Consider the following 23,347-nt stretch of genomic DNA (forward strand, 5'->3'; position numbering starts at 1 on the left):
CTATTGATGTATTTGGGGCTGCACTGGCTTCCTTTGTAAATTCAAGGCAATGATAATATGTTTCTCGTATTGAGGAACTTTGTCCCTCATATCAGGCTGGATACTACTCTTGCTAATTTGCAGCATTTGTAATACACGGCCCAATATTATTTTAAAGCTCTTCAGTCTATCATACTGCTCAGATGGTATTGGAAGTGGTATAATGCTGTCAATATGCTGTAGCTTCACACATATTTTATTGAACAACTTACTGAGTTCTGCAAAGTATTGGTCCTTTTGTTAGAGTTATAATATAAGTCATGTACCCCTTTGTATTTATCCTGTTGTATAAGGGGTTTCCTGCATATGTTCCACACCTGTACATGTATATATATCGGCCTATGGCCTCATGGGAATACAAGTTGCATGTTTCCTAACATGGTATTAGAGCTAGGTCAATTTTTTGCACGCTGCAACTCGTGCTGTTGATCCACCTCGCTGTGGCCGCCGCGACTACCCTATCTGTGGCCGCCGCTCCTTTTTCTCTATCACCGCTGCCTCTCTGCGCCTGTTGATCCCCCCGCAGGTCAATCCCAGCCGACGCATGTCCCCTCGTCCAGCCCGCTCGTGATCCATCCCAGCCAGCGCGCAGGTCAATCCCACGCGCTGCTCTGGCCCCGATTGAGCCGACCGACTGCTGCTGATCTCCGCCGCCAGGAGTGCCGCCCGTCGCCAATCTTCGCTGTCCTCGCGCCCTCGCGCCCTCGTCAGATTCTGCCGCCAGCCGCCGTTCCGTTTCATCCGCTCATGTGATTCAGATCGAAGTTGCCACCTTCCGTCAGTCCAGATCAAGCAGCCGCCGCTCCAGTCTTCCTGTCGCACGCAAGCTGCTGCAGATCGAGACTCCTATAGTCTGCCTAAAAAAAAACAGGCACAATGTCTCAGTCCTCGGGTTATGTTGCTGTCCCTCGCTGTCCGGTGATCTTCGATGGTACTAACTACACTCCTTCCTTCAGTCAGTCCTTCCTTCAAGATTTTTGCCTGCGGATCTCTCTCTTCAAAACATATATATCTTTCGGCAGTTCACTGGCTTCATGCGCATTCACATGCGTGGCATTCGTCTCTAGGGTGTTCTTTCTGGTGAGGTCTGCTGTCCGCCACGTCCGGTTCCTCCGGTGGCTCCTATTCCGCCGACTCCATCGGTTCTTCCTCCGGATGCTAATCAGGCCGCCAAGGATGCGGCTAAGCTTGCTGATGAGGCTGCTGATCGTGCTTATGATGAGAGGGTTTTGGCTTATGAGGAGGCTCTTCAGACGTATCATGGTGCTCTGTCTGTTTACACCCAGTGGCTTGATGATGATGCTCGTGCTGCAGCTGTTCTCACTGCTAGTGTTCTGCCTCAATTTGCTTCTGAGTTTCTGGGTCTTCCTACTGCCTTTGAGATGTGGATCCGTCTTCGTCAGCGCTATCAGCCCTCTGGTGATGCCTTATACCTTTCTGTGGTCCGTCAGGAGCATGCTCTTCAGCAGGGCGACTCTACTGTTGATGACTTCTATGCACAGAGTTCTGCTATCTGGCGCCAGCTTGATTCTCTCCGCAGTGCTGGTTGTCGTACCTTGCCCCTGTTGCCAGGCTGTCCAGGCCAATTTGGAGTTTCATCGCGTCTATGAGTTCCTGTCTCGGCTCCGTAAGGAGTTTGAGCCCGGGCGTGCTCAGTTGTTTGCTCGTGGCCGTATTTCTCTCATGGAGGCGCTTTCTGAGATTCGTGCTGAGGAGACTCGCTTACGTGGTGTTGGTTTGCTGGAGGTTCCCTCTGTGCTCGCTACTCGTGCTCCTACGCCACCTGCTGCACCGACCCCTTCTCGCTCGAGTGCTTTGCCGCTCTTGCCCACTCCTTCTGGAGGCTCAGGTCGCCCCCGTCCACATTGCGACTATTGCAACAATGATGGTCATCTTGAGTCTCAGTGCTACACGAAGAAGAAACACCTGCGCAAGGCGCGATCATCATCTTCAAGGACTTCGTCATCTACCTCGACAACTTCAGCCATTGCTTTGACTGACCAGGATATTCTGAGACTTAAGCGTCTGCTCGCGGCTTCAGGTTCTTCCTCGACGGGTACTGCTGGTTCTGTGACTGATGCTTCCCGCACTGAGGAATCACCCTCTACACAGTCAGGTACATCCCCATGGGTTCTGGACTCTGGAGCTTCTTTTCATATGTCTTCTCATTCTTCCACTTTGTCCTCTCTTCGATCACTGGATTCTCCTGTTCATGTCTTCACTGCTGATGGTACTCCACTTTCTGTTGCTAGTAGAGGCAATCTTACCACTCCTTCTTATTCTGTTCCTGATGTTGCTCATGTTCCTCGACTTACCATGAATCTGTTTTCTGCTGGTCAACTTACTGATTCTGGTTGTCGCGTCATCCTTGACGTTGACTCTTGTTCTGTCCAGGACCGTCGCACGCACACTCTGGTTGGGGTTGGCCCTCGTCGCCGTGATTCTCAGGGTCTTTGGGAGTTGGACTGACTTCATGTTCCTTCCGCTGCCACCACCATCGCCAGTTCTTCCGCTTCTGTCGCCTCCGTTACTGGTTCCTTCCAGCAGTGGCATCATCGACTTGGTCATCTGTGTGGTTCTCGGTTGTCTTCTTTAGTTCGTCGAGGTCTTCTGGGGTCTGTCTCAGGAGATGTCTCTTTAGAGTGTCAGGGTTGTCGTCTTGGCAAGCAGATTCAGTTACTATATTCACATAGTGAGTCAGTGTCCAAGCGTCCTTTCGATTTAGTCCATTCTGATGTATGGGGTCCGGCCCCTTTCGCTTTGAAAGGTGGTCATAAATACTATATTATTTTCATAGATGATTTCTCTCGTTACACATGGCTTTATTTCATGACTTCTCGTTCTGAGGTTTTGTCTATTTATAAGCATTTTGCTGCCATGGTTCATACTCAGTTCTCTTCACCCATTCGTGTTTTTCGTGCTGACTCCGCTGGCGAGTATATCTCTAAGATGTTGCGTGGTGTTCTTGCTGAGCAAGGGACTCTCTCTCAATTCTCTTGTCCTGGTGCTCATGCTCAGAATGGTGTGGCTGAGCGAAAGCATCGACATCTTCTTGAGACGGCTCGTGCATTGATGATTGCTGCCTCTCTCCCGCCTCATTTTTAGGTTGAGGCCGTCTCCACATCCACCTATCTTATCAATATACAGCCTTCCGCTGCTCTACAGGGTGGTGTTCCTTTCGAGCGACTTTTTGATCGTTCTCCCGATTATTCGATGCTTCGCTCGTTTGGTTGTGTTTGCTATGTTCTTCTTGCCCCTCGCGAACGCACCAAACTGACCGCTCAGTCTGTTGAGTGTGTCTTCTTAGGCTACAGTGATGAGCATAAGGGCTATCGTTGTTGGGATCCTATCAGTCGTCGGATGCGTATCTCTCGAGACGTGACTTTTGATGAGTCTCGTCCCTTCTACCCACGCCCATCTTCCTCGACTTTTTTAGTGCATGATATCTCTTTCCTCACTTTTCCTGACTCACCTATCACCCCCGTCGAGCCTGTACCTCTCCATTCCACTTTCTCTCCTTCTCCACCTCTAGTTGATTTGCAGCCACCATCCTCCCCGGTCTCCTCGCCTAGCATGTCACCGGGTTCTCCACCTTCATCTCCGGTGACTTCCTCCCCGGTCTCCTCTCCCAGCATGTCACCGGATTCTACACCTTCATCTCCGGTGACTTCTTCGTCGCCACCCCCCGATTCTACCTTGACGATTCCTCCTTCTATTATTCCATCTTTTCCTCAGCATTACACTCGTTGTCCACGACCAGTCGATGCCTCTGTGGATGAGTCGTCATCTTCCTCTCAGCCTATTTATGGCTTGCGTTCTCGTCCTCGTCCGCCTGTCGATCGCTTTGGATTTCCCACCGCTGGTGCTGCTGTTCTTGAGCCGACTTCTTACCGTCAGGCTGTTGTTCATCCTGAATGGCAGTTTGCGATGGCAGAGGAGATTGCTGCTCTTGAACGCATTGGTACCTGGGATCTTGTTTCTCTTCCTCCCGGAGTCCGTCCGATCACTTGTAAGTGGGTCTACAAGGTTAAGACTCGCTCCGATGGTTCTCTTGAGCGTCACAAAGCTCGTCTTGTGGCTCGTGGTTTCAGCAGGAGCACGATCATGATTATGACGAGACTTTTTCTCCTGTGGCCCATATGACCACTGTTCGTACACTTCTTGTCGTTGCCTCTGCACGCCACTGGTCTATATCTCAGCTTGATGTTAAGAATGCCTTTCTTAATGGTGAGCTGCGTGAGGAGGTGTACATGCAGCCACCACCTGGGTATTCTGTTCCTGATGGCATGGTATGTCGTCTTCGTCGCTCTCTATATGGCCTTAAGCAAGCCCCCCGCGCCTGGTTTGAGCGCTTTGCCTCTGTGATCACTGCTGGTGGTTTTTCAGCAAGTGCTCATGATCCAGCATTGTTTATTCACCTTTCTCCTCGTGGTCGGACTCTTCTTCTTCTCTATGTTGATGACATGATCATCACGGGGGATGACCCCGAGTATATTGCCTTTGTAAAGGCCCGTCTTAGCGCGCAGTTTCTTATGTCTGATCTTGGACCTCTTCGCTACTTTCTTGGGATTGAAGTCTCTTCTACCTCTGATGGCTTTTTTATATCCCAGGAAAAGTATATCCAGGATCTTCTTGCTCGTGCTGCTCTTACTGACGAGCGCATTGTTGAGACTCCTATGGAGCTCAATGTTCACCTCCATGCTACTGATGATGCTCCTCTCCCTGACCCAACGCGTTATCGTCATCTTGTTGGCAGTCTTGTCTATCTAGCTATCACTCGTCCGGACATCTCTTATCCGGTTCATATTCTGAGTCAGTTTGTCTCTGCTCCCACCTCGGTTCACTATAGTCATCTTCGTGTTCTCCGATATCTTTGAGGCATGATCTCTCACCGTCTATTCTTTCCCCGCTCCAGTTCTTTACAGCTTCAGGCCTATTCGGATGCTACGTGGGCTAGTGATCCTTCAGATCGCCATTCACTTTCTGCTTACTGTGTTTTTCTTGGTGGTTCTCTCATTGCCTGGAAGACGAAGAAACAGCTTGCAGTTTCCCGTTCGAGTGCCGAGGCTGAGTTGCAAGCAATGGCTCTTTTAACGGCAGAGGTGACTTGCTTACGGTGGTTACTTCAGGATTTTGGTGTTTCTGTCACTACACCGACTCTGCTCTTATCTGACAGTACAGGTGCTATCAGCATTGCGCGTGATCCTGTGAAGCATGAGCTCACCAAGCATATTGGTGTTGATGCTTTCTATGTGCGCGCTGGTGTGCAGGATCAGGTTATTGCTCTTCAGTATGTGCCTTCCGAGTTACAGTTGGCGGATTTCCTGATGAAGGCCCAGACTAGAGCACAACATGGCTTTTATCTCTCCAAACTCAGTGTTGTTTATCCACCATGAGTTTGAGGAGGGGTGTTAGAGTTATAATATAAGTCATGTACCCCTTTGTATTTATCCCGTTGTATAAGGGGTTTCCTGCATATGTTCCACACCTGTACATGTATATATATCGGCCTATGGCCTCATGGGAATACAAGTTGCATATTTCCTAACACCTTCAACATCTTAATCTGTCAACAACAAAGACCACATACACGCATAAATTTGGTGCAGAAGCTATATATATAGAGATGAAAACAGAACAGCTAGTAGACCATGGTTTGTCATTAAGTCAGCGAATATGGCACTGGCAAGATATTTCAAGTAGCTTTTAGAAGCATACAATTCTAAAACAAAATAAGAAAATATGATGCCCATTAAATAAAATAAAAATTGCTAACTGCCTTGAGGCTTTACTATATCTGGATACTCTATATGGTTGTATGTTCCATACACTGCATTCATACTGAATTCTGTATACAAATAATATATATCTTACAAGATGACTACCAGACTGTAGTGCATCTACAAGCTTGCTGTATGAAACTCCCGAAGAGGAATTTGTTGGTATACACACCAAAAAGAAAAAGAGATGGGCAACATGAAGTGATAAAAGGCCCCAACATCCAACATATGGCGTGTTGTTTCATCTTCGAACAATCGGGCAATCTTAACCTCTTTGTTATAGGGGCTACTGCCTACGAATTTTAGGAAGTTCCAAGGAAGGGAGTGCCAAAAAGGATGATATCAGTGCCATGTCTTACCATTAGATATATCTCCTCTTGCCAATAATCATCTGCACCTGCATGGCCTGTTTGAGAAGTAGAGTCCGTGGATGCTGCATAAAAAGCAAGGTACTCGAAGAGTATCACGATACAATGAACAAACCAACAAATAAACAGCTACATGTACATTGTAGGATGGAATGCAGGGGCAATTGGAAAAGTTGTGAACCAAATCAAACAATCACAGAAGATCAATATGGTGAGCTTAGTCATCATGATTACTACACAGTAGCGCTTTTCCAGAAAATAAGAAATCCAATGTGCTGAAGAGAAATCATGGAGATCAGTAAGGTTCATTTAGTCAACATGATGATTAACATGGTACTGGGTCACTGAACATCGCAATATATAATTCCATCACTAACCACCGTAGTTCAGGCAAAAGAAGAGTGAAATGCAGTTTTGAAGTTTTAGGACTAACTTTACACCCCTCGATAGTTCTAGGACCTGTGACGCATTTCACTTGTCAGAAAACGTATAGTTGCATATGAATTATGAATCCGGTTGTCATCTTCGAAGAAGTTTCAAAAAGATTTAAAGCTAGTTCATGTAGCACAAACATTAATTTTAGTATGAGTCGTACTTAGGGCAAACCCAGTGCAGTGATGCCGGTTGTATCTGAAACATGCCACCTAGGCAAGGTCCAAATACCGTTGGGGAAGTCTAGTCAGTGAGGAAATAATAATTATTTTTCTCTCACAGAACATACTAAATGGCAGCTCCATTAGATACAATACTTAAGATATAAGCCATAGGAAGAGTTGTATCTAAACACATATTTAATGAATATGATACAACACAAGATACACTGCAGCGGGAGTGCCCTAAGAGTTCAATAAGAGTTAGGATCCAGGAATCCAGGTTGTAGTCTAGTAAGGACCTTGTATTATAGTCCAACATAACTGTTAGCACGAGAATAAAGGGTGTTGGGCTCCTGATGGGCAACGCACATTTCCCCCCAAACTTTTCTATGTAAGTAGGCGAAAATAATGAGAGGCCAGATCAATAAGCTAGTTTAAACTGCACAAGGAATGTAAGGCCACAACAGGAAGATAGTGAAAATAATGAGAGGCCAGATCAATAAGATATAAGAACATGGAGAAAAAATATACGAGAACAATAAGAGCATACGATGAATCCACAAAGAAAATATGTGTGAGAACTTACTACTAGAGGAAACTTCTTGCTGATCCATGCTATTTTGTTGCAAGAGCATGCCTCCTGAAGTTTGATTTCTTTGCGGCATGGAGGATTGTGGCTGCATCCCTAATTGTTGTTGTAGTTGGTTAGGCTGAGACTGGAACTGCGACATAAGATGTTGTGACTGTTGGAGTTGGTTGTGTTGAGACTGAGGTTGCATCAAACCCATTGGAGGCTGCTGAGCCTGCTGTTGTGGTTGTGGTTGCTGAGCTTTTGTTTGTAGCATATGCACATGCTGCATGCTTAACACATTAAGCACAGTTCCAAGAAGCTGCTGCTGCTGCAGAATCCACATGTTTGCCTGAGAGCCGGATTGCTGTGGCTCATGCAAAGACACATACTGCTGGTTCAACATCTATTGTGTTTGTTGGACATTCAAAAGATTATTTGACTGAACTGGTAGCCTCTGTTGCTGTTGCATCTCCACAGCACCATTCTGTTGACCAATTAGCTGATTTTGTTGTAAATTTGGCTGCTGTCCCATCAACTGTTGTTGTTTCTGTTGTAGAATATTCGGTTGTTGATGAATGGAGCCCTGTGCTTGTTTCTGCTGCCTCCAAACAGATTTTTGAGGTTGCTCGAGTAATGATTGCATAGAGTGTTGTACGGAATTCAATTGATTATGTTGATTAAAACTCTGAGTAGCCGACCGCATGGCCATTGGCTGTGTCTGTGGAGCGGTGGACTGCCCAGGGTGAAGGCCAGATGACATTTGCATCATGGATTGCTGTGAAGATTGCATTTGTGTTGGCTGCAACAAAGATTGCTGCTGCTGGATATGCGGTTGCAGTAGTGAATTATGCTGCAATTTCTGCTTCATCAGCATTTGCTGTTGCTGATAAATTAATTGATGAGATTCTTTTTGTTGTTGCCTTCCTGCCATTTGCCTTTGTGCAGCATAAACATCTTGTGAAGTGCCTTGCGCCAAGCCATTATTCATTATGTTCTGTGGCATGAAAGACACATTCTGCATCGTTGATGTTTGGTTGACACCGGGCAAGTTCTGCCCGATGTTAGTGAGTAAAGAAGCTTGTACAGACGTATACGTATTTGGCTGCCAGGCCTGTTGCTGAGACATTGCAAATTTGTGTGTGTATGAGATTAGAATTACTTCAAAATAATTGACATAATTTTTTATTTTTCCTAATCAGAATAATACATGAGCAAAAGAAAGGAGGTAATTTTTGGGGGGATTTATGGTTAAAGAAGAAAATAGGAGTTCTTTTGAATTTCAAGTATTCAGTTTCACCAATAAGATATGGAGACTTGCTTCACATTTGGAATTACACAAAAAGATTTTTCATCGGAAAGAGGTCTGCGAGACTTTTGGGAAAACGTCGATATTTGCTGGCTTATTTGGCAAAGAAAAATAGAGTGCGTTATAAGAAATTAATCGATCAATTGAATATTCGGGAAGGAAATTGCTGATGTCTGTGCTTGATTACTGCCTTGTGGAGGAAGTCCAGGAGTTGTTTTAGAACAGGTAGCATATGTTTTTCAAGAAAGTATCTTGTGAACAAAATACATCTTGTGGAAAGCTGAGAGGCAAGTCACATTTGAGTAGTAGCAAGGAGAGAAAGAACATAATTCTACAAAGAGTTAAAGATGGTCCGATGTTACTGTAACTTAACGGTCGCAGCATTGCAAACTAACCCCAACATAAAACTAAGTTACATTTAGGCCCTGTTCTTTTGCGGCTTACAAAATAAGCCACCTCATCCCAAGCTTCTCCCATAAGCTGGCTAATGGGAGAAGCTGGGGAGTATAAGCCACCAAAAGAACTGGCCCTTAATCTACCATATGATATAATCATTTCATGAGTGTAAATTGACATCCAAGAGAGGATGATAAATTGGATTAAATTGTGCAACAATCAGTTTACTGTATATGGTACCTTGCCGGAGTTGTTTTGATTTGGAATCACATGAGCATTTCCAGGAGCCTGTTGTGTCTTCGACTCCATAGAGAGCATTTTCAGAGAAATCTTCCACAAATAATCAGACTGAGTAATACAAAAAAAATGATGTAAAGTTCTATGCCAAATTACTAATAGTGGCTTGCAACCAACAGTTCTTCTACGATTAGCAGTTTAGCACGGTCGAGAAGGTATTTCAGCTTTAAACATTTGAATTCAGAAAATGTCGTCTAAGCAGCAAAACACACTATACCTCAAATAAGCGATATGAACAGAAAATCCAAATCAAAATAGTGACAGTTTGCCCCAACTTTATCAAATAAACAAATATTCACCAGAACTGAGTTAGGCAAAATGATGAAGAGCAGACTGCTCCTAGGTTTGCCACAAATAAGTCTGATGGAAGAAATTCAAAATAAAAATAATGAGATGGCACACCGCAACCAAACAAATGCATTGGAGTTTTTTTTTACCATACCGAAGACCATTCAACCAAGTGAAGGAGGTATTAAGGTATTGTTTGATTTTTAGTCTGGGATAAATGATCGTACACCGTTGTGTATCCATCCCATGGACTTGGGGTTGTACTATAGTTTAAACAGAGATAGTTTTATTTCATCTATAACAGATTCTGATGGATGGACAGATGGCATAGAAACATGAATTAGAAGAGCAACCAACTGAAGACAGTCAAGGTACAACACTACAAGATTCAACATGTGATGGATGATAACCAGGATCATGATCAGTGTTTTGGTCTATCGTTTATGTAACATAACATTAGAAATCTATACTATTAAAGGGGGGTTGCTACGTCGTCGTTTCACATACAGTCATTAATGCAAAAACAATTTGAAAACCGAGGGCCGAATTGATTTGAAAATGAAGCCATTAATGCAATTAATTAGGTCCATATAAATAGGGATTTTTTGTGTCAAATCTATTTGAAAACCAAGCCATTAATGCAATTAGCTAATTATAGTCAGCGGTTAATTAGGTGTGTAGATAATTAGTATTAGAGATATTTTCCAACCATATGTCCCCTAATAGTATATATTTTCTCCAAAACAGCCCATAATCTACCGCTTCGCATGCACCCGGAATAATTAGTCACCAACATCGTCACAACACAGTCAACGACGCCACCGCGGCCGAGGACAATCGGTCACACGACACCGCTCTTCAAATATTGTTTCATCTCATAGCAATGCACAGGTATTTAGTTAGTACAGTAAATTATGAACTTAGATTTTGTGTGTATACTAAGTGCGAAAATGCTAAAATAACTGGACGTTAGCACACCCATGGCCCCTGTTCAAGTCCCGGCGGCACAGAAAATTACGTTAGTTCCCAAGCATGAGAAAAAATAGGATATGGTGTAGGTGAAGAAACCTCCTTTTGTAAAGGTAAAGAAAACTTTTGCAGCTAGGGCGCAAAATAGTAAAAAATATGTGATCTGCTCCGAAGGTAGGTTAAATTACCTCATTGGTTGCTTCAGTATAGATCTTCTGTTCAAATCGCACGGCGATTTTTTGAAGATCGTTGAGTCCCTCTGGCTCAGATACTGGCAGACGCGTCTTCAGAGTCTCCATCCTACACGCATATATAATGCAAAATATGAATACGTGGGGGGATGCATTGCTTTTAAACCGCTGTGAGCAAATCTGAGATGTAAAGTGGAACGAGCAGGCAGAGCAGCCAAGCCAAGATCTCCAATTCTCAGTCATATACTCCATCCATTCCTACAAGGAATGTGGAATTTTCGTTTTGCTAAGAAGGACCAAGGAGATAAAAGCGCCCTCTGTCGAAAAAAGGACCATGGAGGAGTCATGACTCATGACTTGTGATCATGTGCATGATATCATCCTTGGGAAGGAAACATACGAGGAGCTCTAGTTTCAGAACAAAACTGCATCCCGGAACAGCACTGGTAGAATGGTTTACCCTGGGTGATCAAACGACGAGACATGACAAACCTGCGGCTCTTGGTGAACAAACTTGTGTGAAATTGTTCAGAGCTAACGAAGTACGTACTCATTAAGCTGGATGCAAATCAGGGGGGTTTTGACTAGGAAGGAATCAAAAGGAGGCAGCAGAAACTGGGAGCAGCTAGATTGACGACGGACGAATCTGTCGGTGCCGCTATGGATCAAAGCAAGTATATACTAACCAGATCAGCTGTATTGGAAACTTACTAAGAACGGTGTGTTCTCGGTTAAGTCTATATATCTGGATGTCATTAACTCTAGCGTTGTCCCTTCCTCGATTCACGTTTGGAGAGTAAAGGTTCCCTTACATATCAAAGTGTTTATGTGGTTTGTGTATAAACAAGTCATTTTGACTAAGGATAACCTGGCAAAACGCAACTGGATGGGCTCATCTAGGTGTAACTTTTGCGATCATAACGAAAACATCAAACACCTTTTTCTCGATTGTCCGTTGGCTAAGATTCTGTGACGGTCGATTCATATTGCGTTTAATATTAATCAGCCCACCTCTATCAACATGCTATTTGAAACATGGTTTGATGGGGTTGATTCCGATACTGCGAGACACATTCGTGTTGGCGTTTGTGCTTTACTTTGGGCAGTATGGAACTGTAGAAATGATTTAGTATTTAACAGATCAACAAACATTCACTTTTTGCAGGTTATCTTCAGGGCCACGGCATTCATCCGTATGTGGTCGCTACTCACTCCGACGGAGGCCAGGGAGCGTTTGGTTACTGCCACTACCGGAATCGCACCCTATGCCGACGGCCAGGCCCTGAATGGCCGCCGGGACAGGCCTATGCCGACGCCCCCCATCGGCATAGGGCCGTCGGCAAAATATCCGTCGGCGTAGCCAGAAAGGCCGTCGGCATAGAAAGGCCGTCAGCATAAGACCTATCCCGACGGTGTCCGTACATCTATGCCGACGGCCAAGGCCGTCGGCAACGTTATCGCCTAACGGCGGCCGCCGTCAAGTCTGCCCAACGACTTGTCTCCACGTGGCACGCCTATGCCGACGGCCTAGCCGTCGGCTTAGTCGAAAACTGTGCCGACGGCTAGACCGTCGGCATAGATGTGCCACGTGCCGACCGGCCGCTGCTCGTGGGCCAGGGCTATGCCGGCGGCCCAGCCGTCGGCATAGTTTGAAATTAAGCCGACGGCCAGGCCGTCGGCATAGTCCTTCAAACAGAGATCCTAGTTGCTGACACGTGGACACCTATGCCGACGTCCAGGCCGTCGGCTTAATTTCAAACTATGCCGACGGCTAGGCCGTCGGCATAGGTGCCCACGTGTCAGCAACTGGGAGCTCACGCTGGCCCTATGCCGACGGCCTAGCCGTCGGCATAGTTTGCTTTTAATTTTTTTTTCTTTTTTCTGTTTGTTTTCAAATCAGTTCAATTCAGATAACATCACATATATAACAGCACATATCAGCAACACATATCAGCACATATCAACGAACGTAAGCATAAGCATCATCACAACAATAGATCATCATCACACAAGCATAAGCATATCAACGAATGTAAGCATAAGCATCATCACACAAGTCAGCTAAATGATCATCAGCACACACAAGTCATCTCAAGCATCATCATCACATCTCAAGCATCATCGAGCACCGCGGAGGTCGTCACCGCCAAGACGGCCAAAGTCCAGGTCATCAGTGCTAGCGGCAGCGCTACCGCCTCCGCCTCCGTGGATCGGAGTGGTTGGGCTCCGTGTCTTCGGAGTGCTGCGAAGACCACCGCCAACGGTAGATCCACCTGTTCCCTGCATGTTGAAAAGACATATGCACGGGATCTATGACTGTGTTGAAAGGCATGACATGCTTTGGGTGAATAGATTGGGGATGAACTAACCGGCGAGGGGCCAGCGTTCTGTGCCACAAACTCCTCAAAGCTCATCAGCACTGGTTGTGCTGGAGGGCATTGTGCTGTAGGGAACTGAGGACACCTGCCGGCCGCCATATCCTGAAAAGCCTGCTGCATCTGGCTATCCCTCTGCACTTGGTGTTCATAAAGCCTCTGATGCCACGCCATGGTCTCCTGGCGTGTGTACTCCATGTAGGCCTACGGTATGACATGATGGAACTCATAAAACTACTAAATGCGGAAAATGAAGTGAGAAATGAAGATAAGAGGGAAAATACTTACAGATTGTTGCTCCTGAAAGAGGGACTGTGTACTAGTCACTGGCTGGCTCATGCGCTGGCTCAGGCTCGGGTCGATCCGACGAAGCTGTGTGTAGGAGATACTAGGAGTGATCACAGCATCGAGAACCGCGTCCCGACCGTGCTCCTTGGGCCCCATCCTCACCACCGCCATGTCGTCCAGAGGCGCCGCAATGGGGTCAGGTGTGTCAGGATGTAACTCCAGATACGCTTCGAGTAGGCCTTCTTCCTCCCTGCGGTCTTCTTGCCGTAGTACTTGGGCTCGCCAGGCTTGGGGTCCTTCCGCGTATGGGCGATCTCCCACGCCTGCATGTGTGAGAGCGGCCGCTTCAGTTTCTCCTCCTGCACCACCAAACAGAGGTTAGTCATACATAAGAAAGTGATGGTAAATAGAAGAAGAAGAATGTTTAATGGGGTTAGTCATACATTAACTGCCTTGTGGAGATAGTGGTTTCGGTTTCCCTGAGCATGTACTCCCTCCGTCCCTCGGTTAGCCTTATTTTGGGTTCTCATAGCCGCCCAGGCTCCAGCCTCATCACACCAAAGATCCACCAATGCCGCTCAGGACTCGTCTTTTCCATAACACCAATTTGGACACACCTACATAATAAAAGCATAATGGCATGTAGGTGTGTCCAAATTGGTGTTATGGAAGCATAAAGCATAAAGCATAATGTACCACAAGGTAATGAAAGCATAATGAAAGCATAATGAAAAATCTTTTATACTTACCGCCAAGAACTCGGGCCTCTCCAAGGTAATGCCCATCCTCCGCGCTTCTCCTTGGTCATCTTCACACCAAGATAGTCGTGGTAGTATGTGGAGATGGCCACATAGCGCACCTCGTACTGCATCTGGCAGGCCTTCTTCTTGCATTGGCGCAGCACGATCTGGTCCGCTCTAGCCCTGTGCTCCGGAAGAACTCGATAGAATTTCTACAATCATGCATGAAACAAGAATGGGAGAAGCCATGAGTTAAATCATTCATGAAACTAGAATGGACTTGTGCTTGTGAAGAGAACTCACCCAGAAAGTAGTGATCACGGCCTTGGCATGGGTCTCATGGTCCGCGTGGCGGGCCGCTTCCCAGTGGTCCCAGCTCGTGGCCAAAACCCGACGGTCCGGCTGCCTGACTGGATCAGGACAGTACAAGCCCGGCCAATATAACTTCAGCAAGACAGTGATGAGGCCGTTGGGAATACGGACCCCTTTAGAATATATCCAGTTGCTGCAAAAGAATGAACTATTAGCATGTGACAAGAAAAATAAATAACAACCGAAATAAGCATGTGACAAGCAACATAATGAACCACTTACTCTTTTCCCGTGGGCTCAATGAGCCACTTCTGCTCCTCAGTAGCAGGAACCTGCTTTGGTAGCTTTGCGTTGCCACGCAGCCACCCCTTCGTGTCAACCCCCTTCCCGTCACCACCATCATCCCCGCCACCACCCTCCTCCTCGCCTGCCTCCCCCTCCCCAACCTCCTCCTCCTCCTCCTCGCCTGCCTCCTCCTCCACCTCCTCCTCCTCCCCCTCCTCCTCCCTAGAGTGTACCTCACTAGAGGAGGGTACCTCACTAGAGGAGGGCCTCGAAGACAACACCCCTAAGTCGGTGAGGGTGCGCTGTTTCTGGCCGCGACCCCCTGTAGTGGCTCTCCCCCCAGCACCTCGTCCTCTAGAGGCTCTCCCCCGCCCCCTCCTCCTCTAGGGGCACCTCTCCCTCGACCTCCCTGTGAGGAGTCATCGTCAAGTAGCCGAGGGGGAGGATTACGTGCTCGACCACTCCGACTAGGCAGGCCGACGACCTTGCGTAGGAAACCCACGCCGTCGGCCTTCCCCTTGCCCATGTTCCACGAACCTGCATTGAAAAGAGAAAAAGCAATTAGTAAATTAATGAAATGAAGGAAAAGGCATGATAATAAACACATTAATAAAAATGCATAAAAAGGCATATTCGTAAACTATAGAAAAAAAGTACTTGAAACGTACATCTGCTAGAACCCATATGAATCATCACTGTTGTAACCTCTTTCTCGGTCCGTCTCATCATCACTATCAATCATATCATCTTCGTTGTCCGACGGAGGTGGAGGCTCTTCCTCGTCGTCAGCATCTTCGTTTAACTTTTCTAGCATAAGTATGTCATTTTCATTGACAATGGTCTCACCATCATTCCGTGCATCGTCGACGTTTGGGTCCACATCATCATCACCCAATGGTCTAGCGTCATCGTTTCTAACCACATCATCATCATCATCATCATTAGGTTGCTCTTGATAGAACACTCCCTCGTATGTCATGGGGTTAATGTTGCAGTAATCGTCTTCATTCGGGTCTGGTAGCTTACCATGTGGCGACACCTTGAACACAACTTCCCAACCCTTTAGATACACTTTCTGGCATGGGTAAGGCAGATAATATACTTGTGTAGCTTGGGTAGCCGCAATGAAGAGATCGGCTCCGGCATAGACGGTTGATGGTTTAACTTCGACCAAACCAATGGAAGGCGTATGTTTTACCCCCTCTCGCGGATCGAACCATCGGCATTTGAACACAGGCAGACTTAGGGTCTCACGCCCCTGGCGGAATTTAACCTCGTATATATTTTGTACCCTTCTGTAGTAGTCTACTGAATTTTGACCGGGGGTGTACACTCCAGTATTTATAGTTTTGGGATCGAGGCGGCTGTTTTGGTGCTCCTCTGTATGGAAGCGATACCCATTCACATCATACTTTTTACATGTCATGACGGCAGGGTCAAAACCCATGGAAACCCATCTCAATTCATCATCCATAGATATGTTCGGATCTTTTCCCTACAAGTATAATGGAAATTGTTGCGTGCATTAGTTTGGTTAACTAATAAATGTTGAAGTAGGTATTTAATAGGGGAGTGTGGAAAATTACTTTGTCCATGAACCAAGCAACAAAATTTTTACGTCCAGGGTTTCCATGACGGAGAAGAGTAAGTGCCTCCGCCTCAGTAGGAGGATTCACTCCCGTCCATTCCTCTTGAACGAAATCACTAAAAAAAGATAAGCGGTGTTAGACCGGGACTAAGTGAACATGAAACATGATGATGTGGAAGACATAAAGGAATGGTGTAGTGGTATTACCTCATCCACACTTCCTCAACTTCCTTGATGTTGTGCAAGATATAGAACATGAGGTCCTCCCACTCTTGTCGTGGCATGTTATAAGATTTCGAGGCCCCAGCCCTCCCACCTTGCGCGTTGAATAGATCGAGTCTGGGTTGATACTTGGGCTCTTCTATATTGTATCGAGGCACCTTGTTATGCAGATGGGGAACGTGGTCTGGATAGTATGATGTCCTGAGGTCTGACACCTCCTCTAGGATAACTGCCTCAGCTATGGAAGCTTCAATCTTAGCTTTGTTTCCACATTTCCGTCGGAGATGCTTGTTTTGCCTCTCAGGGCCGTACTGCCAGCGATTTTGCACAGGGCCCCCCAACAATACCTCGTTCGCGAGGTGCAGAATGAGATGTGTCATCGGAGTAAAGAAGCCTGGCGGAAAGATCTTCTCTAGCTTGACTATCAACTCCGGTGCCTTGTTATGCAATTTTTCAATCACCTCTTTACTTACTTCTTTAGCACAGAGCGTGCGAAAGAAATGGCTAAGCTCGGCAAGCACTCGCCAGACATGCTCGGGGACATAGCCTCGAACCATCACCGGCATTATCCGCTCAATCCATACATGGTAGTCATGACTCTTCAGGCCGGTCACTTTGCCCGTTGAAAGATTGACTCCCTTACTTATATTCGATGCATAACCATCGGTGAACTTCAAAATTTGTTTCAGCCAGATAAGTACTTCTTTTTTTTCTGGCGGTTTAAGGACAAAGTCAGCATCTGGCTTGAACCAGTTTTTTCGACCGCCTGTGGGAGGCTTCATGTTCAAGCGTGGTATATCACAAATTCTCTGTTGATTGGCTCTAGCTTTTACGTTATCCTTCGTCTTATCAGGAATGTTGAGGATCGTGTGGAAAAGGGACTCTGCCACATTCTTTTCGGTGTGCATCACATCAATATTGTAAGGAAGTTTGAGGTCCTTGAAATAGGGAAGCTGCGAGAAGGGGGTAATGTGCGTCCAGTTGTGCGTCTCACCATATCCCTCGAAGCCTTTGGCTTTGCCTTTGACTTTAGGCTTGAGAGCTTTTAGCTGAGCAAGAAGATCTGCCCCCGAAAATGTTGGAATCTCGGTTACTTCATGAACAACCCGGCCTTTCGTGAAGTTCTTCTTGTCTTCCCTGTCTGGATGGTCTGGAGGGAGGAACTGTCGATGCAGGTCAAAGGCTACATACTTGCCACCCTTACTCAGCCAAATCATTCGCAGAGCCTGCATGCACACTGGGCATGGCATCTTACCACTTGTACACCATCCGCAGAATAGAGCATAGCCGGGAAAGTCATGCATGCAATAGTGCAACCAAACTTTCATCAAGAAATTTCTCTGCAGATCCCAGTCGTATGTCAACCTCGGAAAGTACCAAGAATGGTGCAAAGCATCCACAAGCGGCTGCATAAACACACCCAATTGCTTCCCCGGGTAGTCAGGCCCCGGAATGATGAGCGACAAGAACATGGTCTTCCGTTGCATTAGGGCACCGGGAGGAAGATTGATCGGAATTACAAACACAGGCCAACAGCTGTATGGATTGGACGACATACCATATGGATTCAACCCATCACCTGATATGGCTATTCTGACATTCCCAGCCTCGGCTGCTTCCTTGGGGTATTCTTCATCGAATGACTTCCATGCTTCCCCTCCTGATGGATGTATGATTTTTTTTGGATTGTACCTTATACCTTCCTTGTGCCACTTCATCATTTTGGCAGACTCCTTCGTGATGAAAAGGCGCTGCAGTCTTTTTATAAAATCAAGATAGCGAAGAACCTTAACGGGGATGGTTAGCTGCTTTTTCTCACCATCCTCACCGACCACCTCAATGTACCGAGACGAACCGCACTTCCTACAGTACTTGTCATCCTCATACTCGTGCCTAAACAAAAGGCAATTCTTCGGGCAAACATCTATTTTCTCATAATCCATAGAGAGTGCCTTCATGATTTTCTTTGTATCGTACATGCTTTTCGGCAGTTCATGACCCTCAGGGAGGCTGTTAGCCCATACTCCCAGGAATGCTTCGAAGCATTTCTGGCTACAGCCGTACTCAGCCTTCACTGCAATCAGTTGCGAGATGGCATCCAGCTGAGATATTTTCGCACCCGCATAAAGAGGTTTCTTCGACGAGGCCAAGACCTCCAAGAAGGCCTTTGCGGTTGCCTCCGGCTCCTCCGGTTCATTCTCTGAAGGTGTCACATTTGCCGTTTCTGCAACAATGACATCATCTAGCATGTCCCTGACCCCGTCGTCCTCATATCCATCGATGCGTTGTCGCATCACCTCCTCTCTACCACGGTCCTGCTTGGCTATGTTTATCGGCGGCATGTCAAAGTTTGGCATATATCCGTGCGTGCGAAGGTGCTCACTCATGTCCGTCTGATTTCTACGGTGACGTCTGGCACATCTCGCACAGGGGCATGGTGGGATAATTCTCATTGGACGACGGAATATCTCCTTCAAATACACATCGGTTTTCGCGATCCACTCTGATGTTACTCGATTCCGACGGATAAAACCACTGCACATCCACTGATTATCTGCCATCCTCTGCTTTTTTGCAACCCACACAACATAATTAAGGATTCACTTAAATTAATCACATGAAATTTTTAGTTTCTACCGCGTTTAATCCACCTACATCTCTAATAGGTAAAGATGGGTCCTAATCCCACCCGAGGATGTGTAGATTGAGTACGTTCTCCATTCTACCCCGTTCCGAGACAAAATTTCGGCAGCACCTCCCCGCTGTTCTCCAGATACACGTCTCGGCAAATAGCCGAGAGAATGTGCTCCGGAGAACAATGGGGAGGCGCCGCCGAAATCCTGTCTCGAAACGGGGTAGAACATGGAGAACATACCCAATCTACACATCCTCGGGCTGTCCGTGGAAAACGCTGGACAATCCGAAAGAGCTGCGGTGATAAATATGCAATTGAATGCATATTTATCCATGCAACCCTTTCGGACGGGAGACGCCTAGGTTACGTCAGTTGACTTGAGAATGAAATCTAGTCACATGATTCGTAGCTCACCCTCGGCTGTAGAGGAAGTAGTCCAATAACAGAGGGGCAATCGGGGACCAACAGCTCTTACGATGATCACTCCACCGAGATGGAACACCACAGAACCTGCACCGTGACAAAAATTAAGAACATCACAATATCATCATTATCATCATCATCTATCATCATGTAACAATCATCGAAGCATAAAAAAATCATCATCATCTATCATCTCTTCCGCAAAAAATGGACATCATCATCATCATCTAAAAATTAACAAGGCATAAAAAAGCATCATCATCTATCATCATCAACATCATAATCTATCATCATCAACATCATGATTTATCATCCAGTTTTTTTTGCATTTCTTGCATTTCTCACATTTCTAACTATCATCAAATCATCTATCATCTAACTATCATCATACATAATTCATCCATCCATCTAACCATCTATCATCATACATAATGCATCCATCCATCTATCATCTAACTAAATTAACAAAAAAATTGCTTCAGAGAGGGAGGGAAGGAGCTCACCATGGGGAAGGGCCGGCTCGGGGGACGGCAGGCACGGAGGGGGAGACGGAGGGGAGCTCGGGCTCAGGCTAGGCCGGCCGGAGCAGCAGCAGAGGAGGGCCGGTGGAGCCTAGCCGCCGGCCGGAGCGACGGTCCAGCGACGGTGAGGGCGGAGTGGGCTCGGGGAGGTCCGGTCGGACCGAGCTCGACGAGGGCGCGGCCGAGGGGTGGTCGGGGAGGAGTCGACGTGTCCCACTGCGGCAACGGAAGGGCGGCGGCGGCGCGGGCCGAGACGACGAGGCCTGGACGGAGCGCAAGTGGGGCGGCTACGAGGAGTGGCGAGCGAAGGGCGGCGGCGGCCCAGAGCGCGGGTGGGGCGGCGGCGGCGCAGGGCGAGGGAAGGGCGGCGGGGACCGGAGCAAGGGAAGGGAAGGGCGGCGGCGGGCGAAGCAGTGGATCGGGCGGCGGCGCGGGTCTAGGATGGGGCAGAGGGGAGACGGAGAATGAGTGGTGGGGGCTAACCGCAACGGATAAGGCCATCCTATGCCGACGGCATAGCTGTCGGCATAGGTTTGGTCCCACCTGCCAGGGACAAAGACGGCGAGTGGATAAGAGGCATATGCCGACGGCCTGGCCGTCGGCATAGGCCCGCCCCTTTGCCACGTCATTGATCCGTGGACATGTGCGCTGCTATGCCGACGGCTTAGCCGTCGGCGTATATACTTTGCATTTTTTTAATTTTTTTGTTACAGCATTTTTTTATTTTTTATTTTTTGTTACGGCATGTGCTGCACCCCCCAACACCATTCCGGCCCAAACCACCCAAAGATACCCTCCGTGTCGGCCCGACGTGGCCGTTTCCCCCCTCCGGGACACGGCGGCAGCCACACCCGTGAGGTCTACACGGCAGGACGGGGGCCGTGGGGGGGTAGCAATGCCACCCGAGCGTCGCACCGGGCCCTCATACATGCGGGGTGGTGTGCTGGCATGTCCGAAGAGGCGGCACGCGTCTCCGGGGTGTGCCCCCTCACACGGACGGCGCCGCCGCCGGCACCTGAAGGGGGAAACGGACGCGTCGGGTCTACAGGGAGGGGATCTTACTGTGGGTTTGGCCCAGATGTTGCTCCAAAGTGTTCGTATGGGCTGACCTAACACGACCGGGTGGATAGTTCCAATGGTCAAAACGCGTCCGTGCAAAGTCAAAGGGCTAGATCCCGTGGTCAAACGCTACAGGGTTAGGCGGGACGGGGGCCGTGGGGGGGGGGGTAGCAATGCCACCCGAGCGTCGCACCGGGCCCTCATACATGCGGGGTGGTGTGGTGGCATGTCCGAAGAGGCGGGACACCACCACGGCGCGGCGGCAGCAACGTCCGTGAGGGGGGCAATCGATATACCATCTGGGTATGTTTTTTTTGTGTTAGACAAGGCACATTTATGTTGTGAAAAAAACAGGGAAAAGTAAATAAAAATAAGTAAAAAAATAAAAATAAATAAAAAAATAGAGATATGCCGACGGCAAGGCCGTCGGCATACCTGCGCACATGGTCACGGATCGATGACGTGCCTAAGGGCGGGGATCGGTGATGTGGCAACATCCGTGGGCCAGACCTATGCCGACGGCCAGGCCGTCGGCATAGATTTGCCACCCCACGGACAGGCGAGCGACGCGGATCGATGACGTGGCGGGCGACGCGGATCGATGATGTGGCGTCTATGCCGACGGCCGCCGTTAGCCCATCGGCGTAGATTGACGCCGTCAAAAGGCCGTCTCCGTCCGGGTAGCCGGGCCCACTAGCTATGCCGACGGCCTTCTGTATGCCGACGGCCGCCGTAGGCATATTTCTATCGACGCCGACGGGCGAGCTTTGCCGACGGGGGCCGTCGGCATAGATTGATATACGCTGACGGCTTTTTTATGCCGACGGCCTGGGCTGGGCCTTCGGGATAGGCCAATCTATGCCGATGGGGCCCGTCGGCATCGCCAGTTATTCTGGTAGTGTGCGTCTACCCGATGGAAGATGGTAGCGCAGGATATTTTCAACCGGTTTGGATGGCGGTCATGTAATAGGATAGGCATGTAGTGCTCTTATTGTGTTTGCCAGCCGGTTGTGACTTTGGGTTTTAGCTCTTTCGAGCTTTTTGTTTATCTTCGAACCTCGATACTTGGCGACTTTGTTACTGGACTTTGTTTTTAATAATATGAGCCGTATGCATCTTTCTGATGCAAAGGCTGGGGTAAACCCCCTTTTCGAAAAAAAACATCAGACGGATCGATGGAAAAAACCGACGGAAAATTCCTCTCTTTTTTCTACGTGGGAAACCGAAAAAGCAATTAGAGGAAGGGGAAAGCAAATCAAACAATATCAAACGAAAGTAGGGTGGGTCCCTACATACATACATCCTCTCGACGATCCTGCTGCGCGCCTCGGGCTGGAGCTGGGCGCGCCAATCGCCTGCTCCGGTGGGGGGCGAGTCAACGGCGGCGGCGGGGTCCGACCCTTGGGTCGGCCGCCCGTCGGCGTCCATGGTTCGTATCGGCGATTCCTCGTGTATACTGGTTAGGTCACGAGGGGAGGGAGAGCCGCCCGCATCCGCTTCCGCCTTCGCCATTGGATGGAGGTGGTCTCCAAGGTGGCAGGCCCCAGTGAGGTGGTAACTACCGCCGCCGTCTCGTATCTCTTTTCTGATTTTTTTTACACAAGCATATACTGTTCCCAAATGAACCTCAGTGTACCCTATACCCGTGAGCACCTCCGAGAGACCGAGATGACATAGCAATCAGCGAAAACGTCTCCTCTAACTAAGAAAACTTTCTCACGAAAGAATGATCAAAGAGTACACAAGTGGAAGAGGCCGGAGGCAAGACACGTAAAGCTAAATGTAGATGCCTCCTTCCATGCAGATGAAGGCTCTGGTGCTACTGCGGCAGTTCTACGGGATGACAAAGGGCGATTTATTGCAGCTCAGTGCAGGTATATTCAGTTTGCAGCGGACGTCACTACAACTGAGGCTATGACGATGCGAGACGGCCTAAGCTTGGCAAACTCATTGGGCTTTAACAAGGTCGAAGCGGAGTCGGATTCCCTAAGCGTTGTTAATTGCTGTCAAGGACAAAACCAATGGTGGGATGCAGCAGCGACGGTTTTTGCCGAATGCATTGATATAGCAACTTTGATAGGATAGGTCATTTTTTCTCATT

General features: G+C 47.8%; 1 protein-coding gene across 1 annotated transcript; it reads right to left on the reverse strand.

Annotated features, from left to right (window-relative positions):
• Positions 1-22,674, reverse strand: LOC125533042 (uncharacterized). Its single transcript, XM_087538972.1, has 8 exons — positions 22,547-22,674; positions 10,796-10,907; positions 9,294-9,401; positions 8,180-8,402; positions 7,367-7,594; positions 6,179-6,252; positions 5,591-5,605; positions 1-273 (listed from the first exon to the last, which is right to left on the reverse strand). The coding sequence occupies exons 1-8, from the start codon at positions 22,672-22,674 to the stop codon at positions 1-3; spliced, it is 1,161 nt and encodes a 386-aa protein (XP_087395098.1).
• Positions 22,675-23,347: the final 673 nt, after the last annotated feature.

Source organism: Triticum urartu, chromosome 1A, assembly GCF_056163025.1.
Source record: "Triticum urartu cultivar PI428250 chromosome 1A, HENAU_Tu73, whole genome shotgun sequence".
NCBI lineage: Eukaryota > Viridiplantae > Streptophyta > Magnoliopsida > Poales > Poaceae > Triticum > Triticum urartu.